A 24554-nucleotide genomic window follows, 5' to 3' on the forward strand; every position below is an offset into this window, starting at 1 on the left:
AAACAGCTGATACCACGCTCTCCCCAATGGTGAATGCGGGTACCATCAAGAATTCAGCGAGACTTAGCAGTAGGACGCATTGCCCAACGACAAGAACGAACTTCGCAGACCGCCCCAAGTCGTCTTACAGCAGGTCCGAAGACCCCAGCGACACGGGGTAGGAGCTACTCGGAACGAACCTGCGTGAGCGCGTCCAATGTACTAAGCCTATACCCAAGTCGAGTACCCAACGGGCGTACCAATCGACAAGGGCTGCGAAATCTCAATGGGCTCCGAAAACCACATCAGTTTGATTGAGTATCGACTATTTCGTTGCGTGACGATGGAAGACGAAATCTCGAACGAATAGAAAAGAAAAGAAAAGAAACGAAAAGCTACGTGAAGCGATTTCACGCAGTAGAAACTTAGAATGCTCAAGGGAGAGTGTAACGCATGTTTATCGGTACTGACTACACGCGATTATAGAAATGGCTATTTTTCATCTCGGGTAAGAAAATGGATTTCTTTACAAATTTGATACAATCAAGTTACAATTAAATTACTTAAATCTAAGTGCTTATAACTAAGGTCGCACGCATCCCACGGCGATCCAACGGTGGTCCAGCTGTGATCCAGCGTCGAACGTAGAAACTGAAATGAAGAAGGAAATGGATTTCCAACCATCAAATGACGAGAATAACAGAAATTTTACGAATATACGGAAATACCATTTTCTCATTTCGAAATATAAATAGAATGGTGAAACTGTTTTACGATGCCAGAATCGATGAATATAAAATCATTGATCAACCCCTACGATGATTTCAAGAGAGTTCTTGCCCATATAGAAACTTAGGAATGAAGAAATTAAAATCAAGTAGAGATTAAGTGGACTTCCAATCATCAAACAACCCTCCGTTTAGAACAAACATCACAAAGAAATAGAAAACACTATAGATCACGCAGGATTGTATTAAACTTCCCCAATTCCAACCAATGGTATTTATAAAAAAATAATGAGAATACAACCCAATGAACTGATTAACGTAAACCATAATTATATTCGATTGAGAGGAATTAGGGATGTCAGGATAGAAGGGATTCAGGTTATACAATTATAAAATTATATTATGTGATTGTACAGATATGTTCGTTAAAACTAACTTAAACTATTTGCAATCCAACTTAAAGTCTCAAAGTCCTAAAAAGGACTTAAAAGATTTAAATTGTACTGCAAAAGACTCGATACTAAAAGTACCAGTGATTAAATTATTCTGATCTACTGTAAAATTAATGAAATAATAGTTGGATAATCAAATAAATGAATGAAATAATGAAAGTAAATCTATGAAATCTTATCATTAATAATTAATAATGAAAGTAAATTTATGAAATCTTATCTTTATACAAGGCAGAAGTTATAAATTGTAATCTTTTAACTGATTCTGGTAATTTTAGTATGGAGTTTACAACTATACTTATATCTACGTGCGTAGTCCTTAGCTTGATATCGTTTTCGAGAGCGCAATCTCTCGAAAACGTTACCAAGGGCCCAGGTCCACCCCGTGGAGGTGACTACGCAGGGACCCATATCTTGTTCACTTACCAGTTGTCAGGCAAAAGTTGTCATCACTGTCCACTGCGATCCACAGTCGCCCACCACCGTCCACAATCGTCCACCAGTATCCACAACTATCCATCAGTATTCACTACCCTTGGCTTCACCACCTCCATCCACTGTCGTCCACCACCGTCCACAATCATCCATCAGTGTCCACCACCGTCCACAATCATTCATCACTGTCCACCAATGTCCATCACTGTCCACCAATGTCCATCACTGTCCACCACTGTCCACCACTGTCCACAATCATCCATCAGTGTCCACTACCCTTGCCTTCTCCACCTCCATTCACTGTCGTCCACCACCGTCCACAATCATCCATCAGTATCCACTATCTTCCATCCACAAGCGTCCACTACCCTTGGCCCATCCACCAGTGTCCACTATCTTTGACCCATCCACAAGCGTCCACTACCCTTGGCCCATCCACCAGTGTCCACTACCCTTGGCTCATCCACCAGTGTCCACTACTCTTGGCTCATCCACCAGTGTCCACTACCCTTGGCCCATCCACCAGTGTCCACTACCCTTGGCTCATCCACCAGTGTCCACTACCCTTGGCTCATCCACCAGTGTCCACTACCCTTGGCTCATCCACCAGTGTCCACCACCCTTGGTCCATCCACAGCTAGCCACCAAGAGGGACCACTCTCATCAACCACTCAACCCTGACCTTCTCGCCTCGGCGTCCAAACGGCCAAAAGACCTCTGACAGTCTCGCACTGCTTTTATACTCTCGTCCCCACTGTCGTCCCCCCACTCATGCCCCCACTCTCCTGATGGTCGCGAATTGACAAAATCATTTTTCATGCTATATCAGTCCATAATTTATTAATTTTTATATTTTTATTGTAAATCTATGCTCTTTGCAACTTAGTACAGTAGTATACATCATTTTTTATCAGTTTTCTAAAAAATTCAACCTATCGACAGCGAAGTGAACTACTCAAGAACAACTATCGCCATCTTTGCGGAGGGTAGTGAAACTAATTACCATCCTTGTTTTAACAACCCTCAAAAAGATGGCATTAGTAGTTCTTGAGTAGTTTACTTCGCCCTCGATAATTGTGTGCGACCAGTTTGAGCACTTTTCACAAAGATGATGCCAGGGGTTCTTGAGTAGGGTCGACCTCATCTATTTCACTCTTTCTTATAACTTTCTTATATTTCCTTCTCTCTCTTATCTCTAACGCAAGAAGTATAAAAAAAATTGCAATAAAACTACTGAAAAATAGAAGAAATTACACTAAAACCAGTAAAATATACAATAAGTTGAAATCAAACTAGTGAAGTATGCAATAAATTACAGTAAAACTTAAGTTACATATCATTCTACGAGCAAATAAATGGACTCAACTTCCAGATAAGCTAAATTTAAAAAAAAATGGTGTATCCAATGGACTAAAAATATATTAATTTCTGATTATTAGACATTTATCTTTAAATTGATACTAACATCATATAACTTGGTTCATTTTTTTTTTAATTATGTGACCTGAATACCAATGAACAAAAGAAGCTAAAATATCCTTTTTTATACATAGATGTGTACAAATGTACATTGAAAGGAAGTTTTATTTAGGGTGGGTTAGGGTGGGTCTCCATTCGCAGCAACCTCCACGCGGTGAGATCCGCGGTTCTATTTATTTAATATATAATTATTAATTGCATCATATAGTGATACGATACAATTAAAAATTATTGAATAAATAATTAGAAGCCAATGGCTGCCATAGGTTAGTTTTATTTAAATGTGCTATTATTTTATGGAACTTTATATGGTATGCTTAGATATACAGGTATTGTTGTGCTTTCTACAATTTAGAGAAAGGGAAAAATATAAGTGTTATCTAGGCAGATAATTACTATTCGTTCACCCTGTACAGTTTCAAAATTCTGCAAAGAGTTTAGAACATTTTCTCTGTTAAATGTAGCGTAAACAGAATTTCAGAATTAATTAAGATAGGTATTTGAATTTATTTGCAATTCTAATATGCTGAGAAGAATGGTAGCAAAATTACCCACGAGAGTAGTTACATTAGAGAGCGCTTTTTATAATTCGTAACACTAATTTATTAAATATGAAATGTAGAATATCTAAAAATCAATCGGGATGGGCGCGTCATGGAAAAAACAATGCGCGAGCCACGTATCGTTGAACGTATAAAATTCCAGCAGCTCGAAACTCGAAACTCGAAGGCAAATTGGGAAAAAGGAACCCCGGATACCGACAAATAAGGTATACAAGAGACAGTGATTAAACGTTCATGGAATGAAATCTGCATTTGATTACGACCCCTGATTGATAGCGTATGTTGTGCGTATTGCTTGTGCGCGTGTTAATCATATCGGAATATTTTATGTCATTAGCAGCAATTTTAGTGCATACTGTTTGATACAACAGCTTGGCTGTTTACGATAGCTAACTTAAATCCACGATTCATCGAGTTCATGAAAATGCAGTACAGCAACACCGGTGATTATCAATCAGCTGCTGCAGATATTTGCTCTGCCTCTCTCGTTATTACAATATTTTGCCCTCGTAATTTATGTGGATAGCCCCATTTTATCTGCTCAATTTTGTAACGATAAATGCCCGGAAATTAACGTAACGAGAGTTTAATAACGATATTGATAGAGTACTATCGATTAAAGGTTATCGCTCCTCTCGTTTCCTTTCCCTCTTCGTGTTTCACCTTCTCTACGAACCGTAGAAGTCTGGTTTCTTTTCTAATTAGTGGTTATGACTCGTTCAACCGGTCGATTACTCTCTTCCTGATGATTTCGCGGTACGAAGAGGAAGACCTTATGCTGAAAGACTGGGCGATAGATACTGCGAATTGCCTCGATATTCCAGAATCCAATCGGTGGTTTACACAGCCTCGAGACTGTATCACTTGCTCGCACCAGATTATACGGGTCTTACGGATTTGCGGTGGTGACGGCAGGTAGCGCAGCAGCAGCAGCAGCGTAACATTGTAATGTATTAGGCGTATACCCTTGAAGTATTTGTACAGAATGGAATTTCCAATCTTGGAGGGAGGTATTCGCGATATTTGGAATTAGCGCCCGCGAATGTATATCCTGGGCGTTATATTGGAAACCGATATTCACGACCCGTACTCTTTGAGTGCCAATGTGCACGAAACCGTATCTCCTCTCTTGTGTCTTTACCCGACGCTACAGTTGCCAAAGGCTGTTCACTGGTTGGTTTATTTTCGACTATCGACCTATGGCCGCCCAGGTTCCGCTTAGATCTCCAAATGGCGAACCTTTAACATAATAATTGGACCAAATATTCTTCAGCGAACGCGAGAGTGGTGTCAACTCGTCAATGGCAACATATCCAATTGATTCTTTAAACTAGTATCGATTCATCGAACGCATCGTTGCAAGTATCATTACTGTTTGACATTGATTGGTTGATTTTGCGGTATTCAATGGTATTCGATGCGCCTCATCGTCTCTTTTTATTTAACTTTTATTCCGGTTTTAACCAGAGGCGGCGAGGTTGAGATCGTACTTGTAGAAAATGGGAAACGTTTGTTTCCGGTGAATGGATAGCTTCCGAATAACATACTGGCTATTGTTCGTGAACAAAACCGTTCGCATTGTCAGGGCCCAATTGTATCTTGCTCTGCTAGATAGAGCGATTTAAAAATTCGATGAAAACCCTTTCACAGTGCATGTTTTTTTAATTCGTTAAATGAAATTTCAATATAATTGATAGTGAATGTAGTTTTTGGTGCGACGGTGCTCGAAGTTACTCTTTTCATTTTTTACCGTAACAGTAAATTGTTCTGCACTCGATTGATTATTCAATTTATGTTAACAGATTTTACATATTATTTCCTACTTTTTTTGCATCACATTGTATATATATTGTATTATATCATAAAATGAGAGAAGAGACTGCGTTAATTCTGATTCTGCTTGAAATAAATATCGATGGCCACATTTCGATTAATGAATAAAATTATCGATTTCTTGATAGTATCGTTGCATCCCTTATGAGTCTCTTTGCAAATCTTCTTAATAAGAAACGGTTTTTTAGTAACACTTATTTATTTAGTCGCAAGTACGTAGTCAGTCTCTATATAAGTGTAGGTTGAAACGTATTTTGCGAAATTGGATCACGTTTTCGAGATCAAGGGGAACACCATTTTCTTTCGCCATGGAACTGCACTTTGTCACAAGTTTCGTGCACGATGCAAAGTGGCAAAGAGAGGGATTAAGCTCGCCGGTGACGGGTTGTTTTATGCGCACATTTTGATCTAGTTTCCGCCGTTAAGTATACTTGCGTCAAGTGCAGAACTCGAACCTCGCGCGTTCGTTTATTACTGTTTTGCCCTGGCCAACTATTTCGCGTCACGTGGCTTTCCAATTAACTGGCCCGTCTGCGTATACGTTCCCATTGCCCCCCATACATCTTCGACATATAATACCAGTTTCGATTAAAACGCAATTGTTGCGACCGTGGGAATATTTTCTCTTGGTACATCACGTTCGATTATGTAATCCAAAAAAAAAAGTTACATTTGTTCTCTTTTTCTCCTTTGCGAATCGAAAGAGAGAAATTTCACTTGCGCAAAGAAACGAAGCGATAAAGCCTTTGGACAGAAAAATTAATTTGTCACGACAAAATGGTTATTTAAATTCTCCTTTTTGTTGGCTAATTGAAGTTCCTCATCTCGAAGAATTACGATCCGCGGCACTGTTCTTGTTCGAGACGAAACGTCTATTGTTCCCGCGAAAAGTGACGATTACGTTTTACAATCGATGCTATATAATACCCTGACATTAGTAGAAGGTCGCTGGGGATTATCGAGATCGAGGTCGTATTTCTCAATTATTCGTTTCCACCAGGTGCAATGAAGGAACTGACGAAGATTCCGCCTCGCCTCTGCGAGTCTCCGTCTTGCTAATTGACGCCATTAATTTAATTAAGAAGATAGCTTATGGCACGGTTTGCGATAAAGACAGACGACGTAACTGAAATAACCGACGAAAGATCGTTTCGCGGAATGGTCGACTGGATATTAATCCAGATTCGATGCGCAGCGTATTCCCGCATTCAGCACTGTTAATATTGAACAGCTAATTACTGAGCATCGTACACAGGCATCCGTTTCTAACTCTCGGTACACCTTGGACGCATTCGATACGTGCTATCGCTTGGTACTCGTTCGTATTACAATCTGGAAACGCGTAACCGCTTTGTGAACCGGCTGTTTAGCAAACACTAGATTAGGCATTATCCATTGGGCTCTGATTAATCGCGGGGAATAAGCTGTGCTTATTTGGCGAGCTCTCCGCAAAGGTCGCGGATCGATTAGATATTGGAAACGTACGTGACTAATGGATTGTCGAAAGTTTCTGGTTTCGCCAGCGTACCAAGCTATTATGTGCCAGTATCGAATAGTGTGCTTAGATACCTACCTTTAATTATGTAATTGTTGCGACGATCGTGGTAACGGAACTCTGACCATTGCGAGTACGCTACCAGTGGATTTCCATTGGGGACGTGGGAAACTTTGTTCGAGCACGCGTTACGATGAGGCTTATTTTCGGTTCACAAGCCAACGAAGGGCGTAAATATTTTCGTTACGAACCTTTTCGTCATTGTTGCAACGTGCGCTCCAATACGTGTTACAATAATAGGAAAATAGGTAGATGCAATTGGAATTGACACGATTTCTTAACAATTATATTCAACTTAAAATGAATTGACAGAGATTGAGTGTTTTTCGAGTCTTCTGATGTGTCTGAATCTGAATTTCTACTAAGTGCTTGAGCGATGAAGTCAGAATATTTTATAGTGAATTCGTGTGGAGGAGTAGTCAAGAGTGTAACAGTTAGATGAGACGTTATTAGTGGAAAATCTGTAAATTTGCTTCTTTTTCGGGAACTCAGAGGAGACAAGAAGGCGTAAATAGTGGGACTAAGGGTTGTCAAGTTGAAGGTTCACTACGGAGACTTAATTTTGAAATTTGTAATGAGGTGACATCCTGTTGCTTTACGAGTTTATTGCTGTCACGTGTCAGTTATGGTTTTTGCAGGATTTGTGAAATCAGGAGTTTGGTAGCCAGATGTTTCGTTGAGTGAATTATTATAGCATATATATAATTATTATAGCATGAATCGTATGTTTGTCGCAAGACAAAATTGGTTATAATTTTCTGATTAAATTACCTTTGCGAGCATGCGCCTCGTGATACGCGATTAAATACGTTTTTCAAATAAGATACATTTTCGCTGCTTTTTATCCTGGAGACGATGAGGATTGTTACATTCCACAGTTGGCAGCGAAATTCCTTGGAGTAGAATCTTGTCTCGCAATCTCGTTGGGCACATGCTCTGGGCTGGCCTTATTAAAATATTCAATTACAATAATAACCCTTGAACTTACCTCGACAGGATTCTTAGTAGGAATAATCATTACGCAATTGAATCAAAATGTTCATTTATTTGAAAGGTTATAATGGTATCGTGAAGATGAAAATCTGATTGCTACTCTGTGAGTTTACTGTTACAATTTATAGACACCTAAGTCTTTGGCGATCGAACGAAAAGGAATTTTAAACAGCGACAGACAAATCGTTCAAATCAGTCTGATCTATGAGTGTCCATCGATAAAAATGTTGAGTCGAACACTGCTGATAGTAAGCTCTAACAGTTCTAACTGTAGGAAACATAAATTCCTCACTGTTTAATTAGAAGCTAAGTTCAACGAGGAGCAATCGCAGAAATGATCAATCGTTCTAAGTCGAAACCCATACGCTTATTCGATGTAACGCCTCGTCCCTTGTAAAAAGATACTGCATAAGTCTTGTATGCCGCGAAAAACAAACATCCTTGATACACATACTCGTGTGTACAATTTATAACGTCACGATTAACATACACGTATGTACACTGATCACATTAATACATCGAGTGAGCATTTTTAATATTGCCCGGAAACGGTGATTCTCAAGTGAATAGGGTAGTTTCCATTCTTCCCTTAGTACATTAAACGACGAACGATGATTGTGCTTCGTTGTGTTCCACGAGTTCTATCGTCGAAACTAGTTTAATATTCCCCAGGGGAAACGACAGTTGGAAACGCGCAAATCAGCGGGCAGAGAATCCTTTTCCCCGTAGACGATCGTAAACGATTTCTTAATCGCGATTTTCTACGCTTTTATGCACGACGAAACATTAATTACGACAATACATTCACGCGTGGCTCCGCGAAGCGGGGTACAATCGCGTTTGCCCCGCAAAAGGTAAAATCGTTATGCAATTACGAGGCTTGAAGCGCGTTGAAAGCGCGCCGCGCGCCTGGTCTTTGCATAACGAGACGCACACGTGAAAAGCCACGCGTGCCGTTCGTGTCTCTATATTGCTCGATTCATTTAAATCTCTGTTAATTCGCGCAGTCTTTAATAAAACGGGAGACCCGCCCTCGGCAGCTAAGGGCGTTCATCGAGTTCGCCTCTGTGCCTGTTCAAACAGCAGAGAAGCAAAAAGCGGCGTACCGCGACATTTTCTTTTTTAAACGGGATTAAAACTCGAATTTAAGGACGCCGCGCGGTTTTTAAATTCCTTCGTTAAAGCGTCCCACCGTGTTACATTGATTCTGGCCGCGGATGAATACGAGGTCCCCTCTATTCGACGATTCACGCATTGACGCTGCATTCATTTCTATCTGGCTGCAACGCGACTTACGGAAGCGTGAATGCCTGCGTTAAACGCACCGCGTGTCGTGTCTGCGCATTCACATCGATCGAATATCTCTCTCTCGCGGGTTCCTCGTTTCCGTTCGAGACATTTTTTCGAGCGCCTTTGCTCCGCCACGGGCAACCAAGTCGAATCAAACGTTCGTTAACGCTCGAGAAGTTCGCATCGACTCGTAACGCCCCCTACTTAATTATCGACGACGTTTGCTGGACCTTAGGCGTGTAACGTAGCACGATAGATAAAGGTAGACGAGAACAGAATCGAAATTGTTTGGAATCCCCCAAGCGTCGATTCCACGGTAAAGCTGAGACTGCGGGATGGTCACGTGAGGCGGGGTTGCTGCGGGTAAAGTCGATTCGAGGTGCGTACACCGAGGAAAGTCAGAAAAATCAACATGACGTTGATGGACGCTCTGGACGTAGCATTTCGTCGATCACCGCCATGCATGGCTGCTGGTTTTTCCTCCTCTACAAGCAGACGTAGAACAATGGCGGAATAGCGATCTGCTCGAATTGGATGGATCAATAAGTCGTGAAAGATTATCGTGAAAACTAAAAATCGACTACGAATAATACATTCATGCTGTGGATACTTCTGTGGGCGAAGTGAAATATTTTTCATCGACAGAAGAAATGAAAAGCAGATACGAAAATGGTAAATGTGTATAGCAATAAGATCACCAACCTTCGATCACGTGTATTATTATGTACGCTGGCCTGGCGTTGCTTGGTGAGCAGGTGTAATTGGCACCGTGAGAGAGTTTCACTTTGTCAACCACAAGGATCGAGCCGTTTTTCGTAGCCTCGACTCTGACGCCTGGTTCGTCATCGTAATTGATCATGCGACCCTCGCGATACCAAAAAATGAAGCTTGGCGTCTCCGTGGACGCCATCAGCTGGCACTCCAGTCGAAGGCTGGACCCTTGCTTGACGTGAAGATCAGGCCCCCCAGGGATCATGGAGTACGCCTCGGTGATGCTTAGTCGAATGAATTGCTGCTGAACCGGCTCCGTCTGTATCTGTTTCGACAGAGCATCGATCAAAATCGCCAGCGTATTTACAATTCCAACACCGTTCAAACAGCTACAGTCGATCATTACCTGGCACTCGTACAGTCCAGCGTCGTCGTGATTAACATTCTTAATTAGTAGAGTCCAATTCGGACTGTTTGAGGCAATCAGGAATCGCGTGTCAAGAACGTGAGTGCTTCTACCCACTGTCAACAGCTGTCTATCTTTTCGTCTGATCCAAGTCACCTAAAACGAGAGAAATTGTTGGGTCACGCGAATACCTACGAAATCGTTTACCTTAATTTAATTCATAACGCTTGAAAGTAACAAGTGGTAGCAAAAGTTAGCTTATCCTAAGCTGCAGGATTTGTAATTCTGCTATCTTCGTTTCACGATGGCCATCGCTTTAATTCCAGCGAATGTGACTTATAGAGCCGGCGAACGGCCGTTCCTTTATGTGGAAAACGGTAACTTTGTTTATCGCGTTAAGAGGATGTACTATTGTTATGCGAATCCCGAGGCGCCTCAAGTAGTGATCAAATTTCAAAGAGCCAGATGCTGTTGTCGCGGGACGTAAGGCGTGAAGTTTCCAAGTCGGTTCGAGCGGTCACGGAATCGTGGCACAGTTTCGCCAACAGTCTAGATTCTATTTGCCGTGGAACAATTAGGCGAGGTGTATTCGGAGAACAAAGCGGTACTCGGAAGCTGAGCGGTACGTTACGACGGGTACACGATAACTCGATGAAAATCCCCGAGAATTACCATAATTGCCGTGCTACTGCTGTTAGCACGTGGGACAGTCGAATTCGTCATTGGCTGCGTTGACAACTAAAGAAGATCCGGCTGACGATGTTGTTGGAGAACAGAGACTGAAGCAGGGGTTACTTGCGTGCCACAGTTCTCTTCGATTAGTACACTCGACCCTTATGGCAAATAGATTTTACGATTGTATTTATTCTTCGATGATCTGAAGTCCAATGATTCAGTAGAATACTGTTTTCACGTGTTTTAAAATGTCATTCGAAAGCATTTAGATGTGTAGCAATCCAGAGTTACAAATTAATAAGTTCGTAATGGTGTCTCCAGTAGAATATTAGCTTTAAGAAATGGTACGATTGAATAAGATAGCGAACGGATCGTTCTACTGTCCGTTTCGAACGGCACCATTCTATTGTCTAACCCAATCGGTACTGTTCCACTGTCGCGCGCTACGAGTGTACCACAGTTCTCTTCGATTAGTACACTCGACGCTCATGGCAAATAGATTTTACGATTTTCTTACATGATCTGAAGACCAATGGTTCAGTAGCATAACTGTTTCGACGTGTTTACTAGTCTAGATTTTTTTAAATGCTATTTGAAAGCAGTTAGATGTGTAGCAATTCAGAGTTACAAATGAACAAATTTGTGATGGTGTCTCCAGTAGAAAATTAGCTTTAAGAAATGGTACGATTGAATAAGATAGCGAACGGATCGTTCTACTGTCCGTTTCGAACGGCACTATTCTATTGTCTGACCCAATCGGCACTGTTCCACTGTCACGCGCTACGAATGTACCACTGCTTGTGGCTGTTACTGAATTGAATAGTCTTCTGCTTGCAGTTCCAACAATGCTTCCTTTAATTTAGCGTTGTTGTTTCCATTGTTGATCGATGTTATTAATCTGTACGTTCAAATTAGGACGATGAAATGGTACAGATCGCGATATCTTTCTACTTGTTCCGTTTTTTAAAAACGTATAGGAAGATTCGCGATAAGAGGCCGCGAAATTTGCGATCGAAAAAGAAACTCGCGGATGGTGTTTGGCATAAATCTCATTTCGTTAGCATAACAAATCCCTCGCATATATTACTCGCCCGATTTAATCAACATTTGCAATTAGGATATAATACATGTGTACAGTCGATTTACGGAATGTGTGCGTATGGATTGCAAGCAGCTACAATCTATCGCGCAGGAAATGCGGACGGTAATTTTGGAACTAATACTAATATTTAGAGCTAACATCGCGTCGAGATAACTCGCGAATAAATTATATTATAAATACGTGCAGTTTAAACTACGTTAAGAGAAAAAAAGGACGGGAATATTGGATTCGTCGACGCTGTTTCTTTTATGAGTCGAGTGTCGAACTCGCGTAGTCGCGCTGCATAGATTGGACGATGTGATTTCTCTTTCTTCATCCCTTGGTGACCTCGTACAGAGCGAATTTACGAGGACGCCGCGTGTTTATGGGGAGTAAAGCGTTGCATACTCGACACGCGAGTTGAACGCGATTCTCGCGCGTCGAAGAACCGGGTCTATCCATCTGTGCTTCGTATACGCGGTGCCACGCGTCCAAGCAGGCACTGACTTGCAGCCAGATAGTCGCAGGCGTAGAAAAAAAGAGCGTCGAGAGACAAAGCAGCCTGGCGTTGGTGCGTCATGAATAAAAGATCGACGGAAGGCTCGAGATCGCAGGGTCTGCGAGAGTAGTTTCGTATCCCGTTGCCACATCGATTGCCTCTTTCGCGCTTCTCGATCCGTCGCGATATTACAGATTGTCCATGAGTCACCGCTTATCTTCTACTCGCCAACTTTATGCACCTTTTTTCGACTGGTCCCAGTCGCCTCTGCTCTAGCGGCAGTGCGCTGTACTTGAAATTTACGACGCTGCTGTTCGTTTAATGTGGATGGGTCAACTTTTAAAGCCATAACACGGTCCAGTGTGGAACTAACAGAGATACGTATTTTTTTTTTAGTCGCAGAGGGTAAAAAGAGTATGTAGATAATTTAAAAATCCTGGAGAGTATCACTCTTTGGTAAACACTGGAGTTTTTTTTTGTGTTCGACGTTCCAGAGATCTGTGCAATTGTTCGTTCTTCCTCAAAGTGATTGTTGTATTTTTAATGGATTTTTAACCTGCGAACTTGTTCCTTAACTGCCTGATCTTTATGGAGCGACATCTGCTTTCTTCTTTCCTCGAAAAACTCGTAGGAAAGTTCACCGGTTTATGAGAAAATCGGTATCGCAGCCTTACGTGCCACCATATTGCCAGCATCTGGCACTGTCTCGAATCGGTTAAAGAAAGTGGACGATGTCGCCTCCCTCAGTTCTCGATGTACAAATCGAGGTCGTTGTACTCCCTCACCTAATTCGTTTGTCTACTTTTTATATGTTTGAAAAAGTATTTAGGCAATTATAAATTACCAGTTATTTCTTGAATCGTGTCGACAATAGAAATATGTCCGCGTTTCGATCCGTCGAATTATGGAAACACGGGTAACGAGCTGTTGCTCAGGAAATAATTATGCATATTGGCCTGATATTCGAATCATCCGCTAATTCTCGTATCATACATTCGCCATGAGATAACAAGACAAACGGGATATATTCGCTGGTTTCCATCAGTGCGCCAACCTCATTTCCGCGAACAGATCATACGGAGACCGTGTCCTGTTGAATTGAAAATAGATCGACCCTGTTCGCGAATAGCGTGCATTTTATTACCAACCACCATCGTATAAAGTCAAAAGTCCGAATCCCCGTTTCAATTTTTCTCTCGCCGCGTTGTTCTCTCGACAATCGCTCGAACGTGTGACGCGAGCAACTTTTCCATCGCGATACCCGCGCGTACGATTACGATAAAAATTTCGAAACGCCGTACGAAACGCGACAACCTAAAATTACCGTCCATTAAACTTAATTACGAAGCACGTTCGACTACCGGACGTGGGTCGCTCGGGCAAGTGAAATTCATAAATCCCTGGGTGATTACTCAAATCACTATCCCTTGGTATTCCTTGAATTTTATTCGAAAGCGATCGTCGATTACCCGCGGGGTCGATCGAAAATTACAGCTGTCTCAGCGATCGTTGGAGACGAAACTCGACGGATCGTCCCGCGGATCGATTAGCCTGACGAGGGAAAGAAAGATTCCGCCAGCACGTGGCGCTCGCGTCCGATATTCGGCTGGAGAACTTTCCACGGCATTCCAGAGACAATTCGCCAGCCGAACCAGAAAATTGGAGAAGTTCCTGACTCCCGCCGGGATTTCCTTGCAGATCTCGAACGCACGTGTACCGATTTCCGAAATATTCATATTGCTCCCGGCCACCGTGAAATTTATACTCGGCACAGCGGTCGAATATAATACCGGGACGCTCGAACGTTGCTGCTGCGTGCGGCTATCGATACACCATCCACGATCGCATCCCGTTTACGTGGCCACCGCGATACTCGAGCAATCATGGAAACCGATTAAAAACATTTTGCACAGCGCCAACCGTACTGGCGATCGATAAAACAATTTTTAGCACGAAACAGACCCAGTATCTGTATCCTGTTATTATCGCGCGAACTATTTTTATTAGCTTAGAAACGCGATTAATCGATCGAGGAACGCGCGTCAGAACTTCCTTATTGGTATTCCCTGTTCCTATTATGCGGGATTAGTTGGAGGAACTTTCGTGATACGATTGATTAGCGCGCGTTCTAGCATTTTCTTCTCGTCCACGGTTCACGTGGACAGAGGAACGAACGGAAAATGGATAGAAAATATTTTTACGGGGTTAAGTTGTTTCGCATGCCAGTCTGGCCCTCACGGATACGCAATCATCGAACGTTGCACCGCATCGCGCGCGGCACGTTCAATCGAATGTTTTAGGTTTCTTTGCCGTATCAGCGCTCGCAATCGGAGCCGTACCTTGGCGATTCGAATTGAAATTCTAGCGCGGTGCGAATCGATCTTTGGCTAGCGCACGAGGTGTCCTTTTGTAGGCGGTCGCGCGTCCTGCATTTTCAGTTACAACCGCCGCGCGTGGCTTGCACCTCGAGTCACGAGGCGCAAGTACGTACTTTGAAATATCGCGATATTCCCTCGCGCGATGATAGAAATGATATCATTTCGGACACCTCGCAGGTTTCCAACACGCGCGCCTCACCTTTTTGCATTCCGTGTACGATCCAAGACACGAGAAGGGTAGAGAAATTTGATTGCTTCGCAGCCTGGCGAAAGGGGCAGAAGTAAATTTATTTCCTTCTTTCTCCTACGTTTTCATGGTACACCAGTGGGGTTCTAGCGGGGTCCACTTGGCGAGTTAAGCATTGAAAAGTTCTGAGCAGTAGCCCCCCTGGAATCGAGCAAGGTTTTTTGCGCCGCACGCAACATTTAGTACGAAGTGGTAATTAAAAGCTCGCGGTACCCCACTGATTGAAAAAGTGATTTTACTTTTTCTACTGGCTTCTGTCCCTGCAGCTGTCGCACACACCCGGAGAGCTTCCGTGTAATTACTACTTCAGGACCGTCGATTCTCATGAGAATTGGGTCACGCAAACGTTTAATCTCTCGTCGCGATTCGAGATATCGAAGGCTCGTCTAGATTGTAGTTATACGTCGGATATACGCGTGCGTTTATCTCAACCGCATACAGGGTTCTGCGTATCAAAGCACTAATGATCCATGCGTAAGTCAGATGATTACGGTTTTATCAAGGCTCTGCTCGAAAATAACCCTCCACTCGTAACGATCGCAATATTTCCGTCCATTCTTCACGGCTTTTCGACTCAACTTTGATTTGCTGCTACTATTATAATTCACCACTATCAACAACAGATGCACCTTAAACGAACGACAGAGACACGAGAAGATAGTAGAGGATGGAAAATCACTTCCTCTCGACGTTTCTCACGCCATTACTACACGAGACACGAATTTCTCGTCGCATTCTCGTTTATTTATCAACTCGTCATTGTCATTCAGAGAAAACGAAACTGTTCTCGCGGTCTTATTCGCAGCGACGAGGTAGCTGAATCGAAAAATAAGAACGCGTAAGTACTTAGCAGAGTTCCTCCTCGCGTATTCCTCGCGTTGGTTCGCAATGCGGGATAATTTATCGCGGACGAGTATACGAGCCTCCTCTGCCAGCGAATCAATCCTCCGCCCAGTCCTTCCCAAATGGTAATGCTCTACGAAACGGTGAAAGCTTAGCTGCGGCATCCGGTTGTTTAAAAGACAAGAGAAATGTGATTTTCTCCGTGCAATTTCTCTCGCAAATGAAGTAACGCATCCCCCCAGCATCGCGATACATCTCTCGCGTTACCATCTCCCTCTATTTCGTACACTCTGTTAAGAACGACGTTAGGTTAAGGTAGAACGCCAGAATATAGAACGTGGGAATCATGAAACTAGTCCACGCGTTTGGTACCGTTTCGACGAAGAATTACATCCTCGAGAAGAATTTATTCCAGCTGTTATATTCGTTAAAACTTATCAGGCGTTGTTAGACCCGATTTCCTTCGTTTAACTTTTACTATGGCTGCTCGCGAGATGTACACGTACAGGGTGACCGTGTACGCGCGAGTGGAGACAGGATCGAGGGTGAATAAGCGGGCGTAGATGTAGGAAAGTTGCGGTTTCCGGCGCGTTGACGCTTGCAACATTAATACCGAGAAATTACGTTCCAGCTGGGAGCGAAAGGGTTTTCTACGTCCTCTCGGACGTTCTCTCTTTCATCTGGCTATTTGCCGGTTTCCTACCACGGTCCGTCGCGCGAAACGTTCTCCTCGAGATACGTTCCCTGATTTCCACCCCCTCGCCACGGTGACCTCGGCCTGAGGGTTGCATACGTAGCAATTATTTATTAACGTCGAGTGTACCGCGCGAGAATGTTGGCGCAAGAGTGCAGAGAGAGATCGTGGTGGCGTGTGCACACGTTCAACTTACTGATGACACTGAGACACACTGAACATCCGTCCGGTAGGACTTAAAGCAGCGTGCTAGCGCGTCGCGGCCAATGCAGTGGCTCGAAAACTTGTGTCGCTTATGGGTAAGCTGTTCAGTCTTCTCGACTGAGTGGAGGGACGAAAAAATTTGTCGTCGCGATATCGTGGCGAGCTCAGATCTCGCCAGGCGTCTCTGCCGTCGCATCTATCTCTGCGCCAGAAAGAAGGGAACACGCTACTGATCTTCTTCGTATGCAGAGTAACAGGGCTGTGTGTGCGTGCAGTCTGTCGCACGACTGCATATCGATGTGCCCGCTTTACACAATGCCACGCAAACTTGTGTACACTCTGCATATTTCCTTGATGCGCATTGGCCCGTGTATAATATGCGCATACAGGACAGCCTGTAGCGTATGCATATACGGGTCCACTTGTACATAAACCGCTTCCCGTGCATAGAACATCGAGAACGTATATATTTGCTTGTGTATACGCGTGTATGGGTGTACTCACTATTCCAGGGCCAGTGAATCTACAGGGTAGCATAGCGTTACCGCCGGTCTGCGCCAGGACATCCTTGACAGTTGCAGCTACCGAAGGAAGGACATTATTCCGATTCTGTGTCTCCTCGCTGGCCGACTTCTCACCGCGAATGGCACCATCTGGAAATATTGAAAAGCATTCTGTGTACAGTGGTGTGTCATTTGCCTCTCCCGCGGTCGCCTCAATGAATCTGGGTTGCCAGGAAAATAGACGGAGGAAATTAACGTAACGCTGTCGCGTGCGCGTAAAAATACCTTCGAGTTTCACTTCACGCAGCCTCTCGAACGTAGGGTGGAAGGGTGAGAAGGTATGCCCGCCGCGTGTTTGCCGTAACGCGCTTGTTTGCTCGCGCTAATTCCGAAAGAAGTACCTGCTCGCGCTAATTCGAGGCGAGCTTGGCGAGTAGGGGATTAATAAAATTGCGAGAACAACAAGACCGAATTCCCTTCGCCCCTGTTTGGCTGTTCGATCGAGCGCGCTTAACGAAGCTCGTTGGAGGAAATGAATTTCAAAGGAACGACATTTCCTACCGGCATATTGGGAAAGTTTAGCGCGGGTCGAGTGAAAACTTCCCCATTCTCGATGTATCTGTTTTGTCTTTCTACCCCAAACTACGGTCGTTAAGCTTTTATCTTTCCCTCGTTCCTTTTTTTCTTCTCCTCGCCACCATCCCCCTTCTCGTTTTTATAGTTCCAACCGAAACGTACAATGTCTCGATCCACGCTGCCGCGTTTCCGCTTGCTGGTTTAGGAACGATGTCGTTGAAACGTATAACCAAACGAGTTTCGTGGTGGTCGCGCACTCCCCTTGGTCTGCGTTTCCCAAAAGCCCCCTCCGCGATCGAATATCGTACGTGTAACGACTTGGAGCCAAGCCGAAAACTCAAGAAATTGCATCCGCCCCTGAAAATATCGCGGGACGGGTACAGCACCAGAAGTCATTGCGCTGGATGCTGATTGGACGAGCCAAAAATGTTGTGCCAAGTCGGAGGGGTGGTCGACGCGGGACATTCTCCTCGCCGTTTTCCCTTCGATATTATATTTTCCGCTTGTAAACAGCCGCAAGATATTTAGAGAGGAGCCCGCTGCACGGGAAACATTCCGCGCACGTATACGTCCACTCGTTTTGCATCGAGGGCAGCCATCGAATCGATACAACACCGACGTATCAAGAGTCGTCGACGTTCCGCGTTTCTTGATCAGATATTAAACGCTGACGTAAATACGAAGTCCCGTCGTCGCTCGCAATTGGGTCGACGGTAATTACCGAAGTTATTCACTGAGCCGGTACCAAGAACGGACCAAGGCGGTTGCAGCAGCCGCAGAATTTAAGATTCACTTTACGTATACCGACACGAAGGGTTGAGAGGGTGGGGTTTCGACCGTCCCCTTCCACTGGCCATCTGCCTACAGTCCTGCTACCATCCTGGTTGACGAGCTTCTTAAATTACATTACCTATTAGAGCGAGTGCCTTAAAATTGTACGCTCCTCTTGGCTCCGGCCGTGCCTGCTAATTTGCACCGGCAAAGAGAGGGACCGGTAATTCGGGGTTAGCTCGGCTTATCTGCTCAGCTGCAATACTAGCAAAGGGTCTGCAAACCTCTCCTCCACTCTGTTTCTTGATTAAAGCGCGGACTTTTTAACTCGAAAAAGATGGAACTCTCCGATGCACTCGTTTTTGCGCGAGGAACACAATCCGAAACGACGTATCCTCGGTTCGTCCTCGCTACTGTCGAAGAGCTTACGTCCCGTTAATCGCGTTCGAGTTCCAGAGCGGAAACTCGACAGGTCCACCCTGTCGCGTGACCCACGCTTGCTCTCCTATTTTATGGAGCAATTACTCTTCGTGCTACTCTTTTCGTCGACGGTAGAGATCGTTCGTTTCGCTCGATCGAGCGGCTGCTCCCGGCACGAAGACCGTCCTAAACGGATTTAAGCGCGCTGTAACGAAGCTATCCGCCAGATAGCGTGTTACGCGGGATCGATTCAAGCGTTAGGGGTCTCTCTTTGTATCCGAAACATTGTGTCCGCGCGACGAGCAGTGTCGTTCGATGCGGTTAGGCCAGGTACAGGCGTGATAACCGCGGACGACAAAGGGATAAATAGCTCGCTGGTAAATAGTCGTATCTTCGATGATAGTGTGTCGACGCAGTCGTACGTGGATGTAGCCGCGTACCTGGCCAAGCCACCGTGTCACTCCATACAGACGCCGCTAACCACCGGGTACGCGCTACTCACTGTCTCATCGACGCGAGTTTCAACTATTCACGGCACACCAAGCATGATCGATGCCTAAAGGGCTTTGACCACCGGATAGAGGGCTGCATTGAACTTTGCGAACGACCGTTACGAAGCCGATCAACGATGCGTCCAACCGGCGATCATGTACGGATACGCGTCGACACGATCGCGTGTAAACATCTGCTCCGTTGCAAACTGCCATCTATCTTTCTTTTTTTTTTTTTTTTTTGCCTGCAACGCGCATGGAAACGTAGAAACAGCGTTCGTCGGATCCTATCGCACGTTTCGAAATACCGCGTTTGGTATTTATGGTTCGTTTACGGAATACGTAGCTTCGAACACGAACAGCCACGTATACAGGGTTGAATCTTTAATACGAGGATAGTTGTTGGAACACCTTCTTTTTGGCCAACGGAGGCATTTCTGAGGGAAATAACGGGAATTGAGTCATCTTTGGAACGTAGGGGAACGATCTTGCCTCGGTAGTCGAAAGTAGCCAATAACGATGCAAACAAGTTTTCCTGGACCTCGTAGCTGGAAATAAAAAACTGTTTCTTCTCGATAAGATGTAAGAGTAGTTCGCTCTATAGACGGGGATTTTTTCGAGGAAATTTCTCCTGCCGCTACATCAAAGACCTTTCATCGGTCCGTGTTTGAATCGTAACACTGGCTGTACGCCTATAACGTTCAATCCTTCAACTAATCCCTCGCGAGGAGAAATTTTATTTTGTCAAACCGTGCGTACCAGTTTCACGCGCGAACTGTCGTCTCTGCTGCCTGCTGTCTTCGCGTGCACACATCTCGAGCTCCTTGCGAGGAAACTTTCGTTTCATTTCCTAGGGTGCGACACGTGCTTTATCATCGCCTGTAAAAGGAAGCTGTCGGTGCTCGAGAAGACAAAGAGCCGGTCACCGTGGCAAAGAAGAGACTCGCAAAGAGCACAACGATATTCGTTCCACTATCGTCTAACCTCCCCCATCTTTGCCTGGGAAGAAAATTCCCTTTTAATGGGGGCGACTGTGATTCCGGCGTCCCCTTTGTCCCGTGGCCGACGAGGCGGACGGGAGAAGGTGATAGGGGAACGACGGCGAATTGCAACGAGAGGAATACATTTAGCTTTGGCGCGCGCAAACTAAATTTGCTCGCCATTAGCGTACCGGTTACATTTCCGTTAAAAGAGTCGACAGCCACTCTCTTCGTTCCGCGCGTTTTATATCCTTTCTCGTGCTTTCCTCTCGCGAACCGTATACTTTACAATTGCTTGGAACTCTTTCTTTCTGTCTTTCTTTCTTTTCCTTTTTTTTTTTTTTTTCCGTTTCTTTTTACGACGAAAGTTGTCTTGTTAACGCGACAATACGGGAGCGCGGAGATTTCCCGCGTGTTTCGCGCGCGAGTTCCGCCATTTTATTAGCCGTCGACAAGTTTATCGACTGCGACTGTTTGCGCTGTCTTACGGTGGCCGTTCGGAAAACTTGGCCAAGAGCAACGTTCCGCGTAAATTTCGCGTAAACTCCGTTATTTGCAATTCGAGGGAGCAACATGTTTCAGCTGAAACTATGTACGGCCTTTGATCGTGGTTAAATGTAATTTCGCTTCCATTTCGAAGTACCTGGCTGCACAGCATACTTTACTGGATTACGTTCTTTCGCGTCCATTAGTATTCGTTCTGACAATGATCTCGGATAGCGTTCGATGTTTCTCTGCGTGTGTTTGTATATCCTTGAGACGGTTGGAGAAATGGATAGAGCAGGAAGTGGGAAACTTTTACATCGATGCGATCGCAAAATACAACAGCGACCTTATCTTAGATGGAATTGTATCGTTCTTCTTTCATAAATCAATTCGTCGGCTTATTTTGCTCGCAGAAGTGTTGGAAGCAAACGAGCGGGAAGTCAATAATTCATGAAGTATTTCAATTTTCTTTCAGTAAGACATAACGCGAGTACTTTCTTTTTAAACAAGTTGCACGAACGAGTCTGATTTGAGTCGCGCGATCTCAAACTCTGCAAAAGCAGTTTGACGAACGGTGCAGCTTGGTCCAGCGATGCGAAATGAAATACCGCCTACTGAGCCAGAATTACAACTGTACACGGTATCAGGCATTCGCGAAAACGATGACAAAGGTTTACAGAAAGCTAATGGCCCTTACGATGATTTATAATACAAGAACCCTGTGAACCCTTTCACGAAAAAGCTTCCACTGGCACGAAATACTCTCTTAATACCGTGCACTGCTATCAAATTGTCTTCCGCTTAATGGACGAGCAATGGAAAGGCGATTAAGAAAAAGCTACGATAATATTTGAGCAGTTTCCCTCGCGCTGTCTTTACGCGGCTGGTCGAGTGAAAAATACGCAAGATAAACACGAAGCATGTCGAAGGAACACACAAGAAAAGAGAAAGAAGGAAAGAAAGGAGGGGTAGCAGCGAAGGCGAGCAGAGAAAGTGAAGGAGAGTGGCGGGATAGAGCAGGAAGAAAGCGAGGCTATCGGTTTACTCTATCTACGGGGGGGTCGGGTTCATCGTGAATACGAACGAGCTCCTGGTCGATTGGACTGGAGCGCTAATTGAGAAAGTTCGCCGGTACCGCCGCCGGTGTTTCCTCTGGATGAAGATAGCCGACCACCCTCTGGGGCTAAGGCTGCTCTATTCCTCTTCTTTGTGATTAAAGCCTGTTCCTTTAGGCGGGTTTCCAGCGCCAGAGCACCAGGAGGGAAGGAAACGCGGCAATTGTCCGTCGTCGGGTCGACACTGTTTGCAACCGGTCGGACGTTCTTTACGCTCGTTTCTTTCACAGGAATTGTTGCGGTTCGATTGTTTACGGGGCGAGTGAAACGAGTCTTTTGAAGAAGGTGGCCTGGACGAAGCGATTCAGCGACAGTTTCACTTACCGATCGGATGCAGGAAGTAACGCGACGATGCCAACAACAGCAGCAGTATCAATTGAAGCGCGCCCATGATGGCTTCGGTTCATGTGTCCATCGTTCATCCACCAGCTCGTCTGCAAATAGAAAAAAAAAAAAACAGCTGATATATGGAGAATCGTGCGATGTTTTTCACGAGAATAGCCATTCGATGCTCATCTCGTATAATTTCCAGTAAAAACGATTCGATCGCAGAGAGCAGTTAATTAATGAATCGATCGACCGATCGAAAGATAGCGTTGGTAACTGGCGATGCGGAGTTATGGTCGTCCAGCGATAGAGGGTGTTGGTTTCGCGTAAGTGGCGTAGAGTGGGTCTCTCTTGCCGTGAAATTCCTAATTAATCCACGATACGCGCAGTTTGGATCGAACAGCCTTATCGCGAGCGTGCATTGTTAATGCGGATCGATAGCTACGATTCGCGTGCATCTACCGCGCGCGCATTCATCCGTTGCAGCCTTTAGCTCGCTCGCTTGGAAAATGTGTCCGGGATTTCGCGGCGGTGTACCGAGTATCTCAAATAATCCAGGTAAACGAGAGGCTGGTACACGTTTGGCCAGCCTCCTCGCACGAGCCACGAAGCGTATACGTTGGCGGGCCTATAGATAGACTCGTGACAGATCGTAGCAACATCCCCGCCTTTATGCAACGCTGTTAATCAAACGCGTCTTCGTTGCGTCGTTCGTGCAAGTATGTTACGTCGATCCTGCTCGTTTGTCGCCTTCTCGACCGTGCAGAGGTTTCAGATCGGCCCACAGCCGCGTCGTATTAATTTTGTCCACCCGTTTCGATCGTAATCCACCGTTTCTGATTCGTCTCTCGGGCTGGCAATTACGCGCGGGTAATTGCTAGTTAACGAATTTGTAATCAGAGCTGACGCGAATCGATAACGAAACAGTGGCGAAATAAAACTCGCGAATTCTGGTGCCCGTTTCGCGCTCGACACGATGATTAAATTCGCGTGAACTCGCGAGCATATGAATATTTATCCGAGCGGGTGCATTAACGCCGCGCGACGTTACGTTCGCCTGTTCGTACTTCTCTTCAGCGATAAGCGTAATTAAAATGTTCGCTGCGTGTGCTTGCGAGCGAAACCGGTGTATCGTTAATCCGTCGAAGATGGATGCGCTCGCGATTAAGAGTTCATTAGGCGGTGAATTCGATTTAACTGCGACGCCAGGGGACGACGATTAAAATTCTTGCCGCCATTTTGAAAATGATCGTCCACGTATACGGGCGTTAGCCGTTTTCAGTTTCACGCGCTCGAAACCGGGAACGGAAAACAACGCGCGTCCAGTTAATTTCGCAAGTTCGCGTACGAGCTCGTAATTCTCCCATTTAATTAGACGGTACTTTAACTTGTAGCTGCGCTGTGGATACAGTTGCATGCTCCCAATGAAAGCAACCGGTTGGTGGTTGCCGGTATAAATAGAGGCGAGCCAACGAAGAAGAGACGGGTTTTACCTTATCTAGGCGCTCTCTCGACCAACGACAACGTGCTCGTCTAGTCGCTTAAATAATTCTCTTTCAAATAACTTTCAAGGCTAGCGCTTTGTTTCGCGTGAATATATCAATGCACGCCCTCGTGGCTATACTCAGACTGGAATCAGTGCTATTTTCTAACAGAGCCATCATATTTCCCTCTTTTCTCACACGCAAATAACAATGTCTTATTTCCTATTTTTATTATTTCTGTAAAAAAAAAAAAAAAAGAAAAGTCAAGTGAGAGAAAAGGAAGCATAGACTTCTCGGTTAAAGGAATTTTGCGTGAAATAACTTGAGAGTGTGCGCGGGTATAGAAGGTATAGCGT

At 44.6% G+C, this 24554-nt stretch overlaps 1 protein-coding gene across 1 annotated transcript; it reads right to left on the bottom strand.

The window, feature by feature from the left end:
* Positions 1 to 9510: 9510 nt before the first annotated feature.
* On the bottom strand, positions 9511 to 22819 carry LOC143430876 (limbic system-associated membrane protein). The gene is made up of 5 exons (XM_076907347.1): positions 22712 to 22819; positions 17550 to 17698; positions 10425 to 10580; positions 10010 to 10343; positions 9511 to 9792 (listed from the first exon to the last, which is right to left on the bottom strand). The coding sequence occupies exons 1-5, from the start codon at positions 22776 to 22778 to the stop codon at positions 9647 to 9649; spliced, it is 852 nt and encodes a 283-aa protein (XP_076763462.1). The 5' UTR covers positions 22779 to 22819; the 3' UTR covers positions 9511 to 9646.
* Between the last annotated feature and the right edge of the window lie 1735 nt (positions 22820 to 24554).

The sequence above is a fragment of the Xylocopa sonorina genome, chromosome 15 (genome assembly GCF_050948175.1).
Source record: "Xylocopa sonorina isolate GNS202 chromosome 15, iyXylSono1_principal, whole genome shotgun sequence".
NCBI lineage: Eukaryota > Metazoa > Arthropoda > Insecta > Hymenoptera > Apidae > Xylocopa > Xylocopa sonorina.

What these genes read in the sequence shown, in the direction of transcription:
- LOC143430876 (XM_076907347.1), bottom strand. Translation starts at nt 22,778, where the DNA reads ATGGGCGCGCTTCAATTGATACTGCTGCTGTTGTTGGCATCGTCGCGT. An exon ending in CTGGACTGTACGAGTGCCAG is followed by an intron (nt 10,344 to 10,424) that starts GTAATGATCGAC and finishes CTGTCGAAACAG; the next exon opens with ATACAGACGGAGCCGGTTCA. An exon ending in AATAATACACGTGATCGAAG is followed by an intron (nt 9,793 to 10,009) that starts GTTGGTGATCTT and finishes GTCTGCTTGTAG; the next exon opens with AGGAGGAAAAACCAGCAGCC.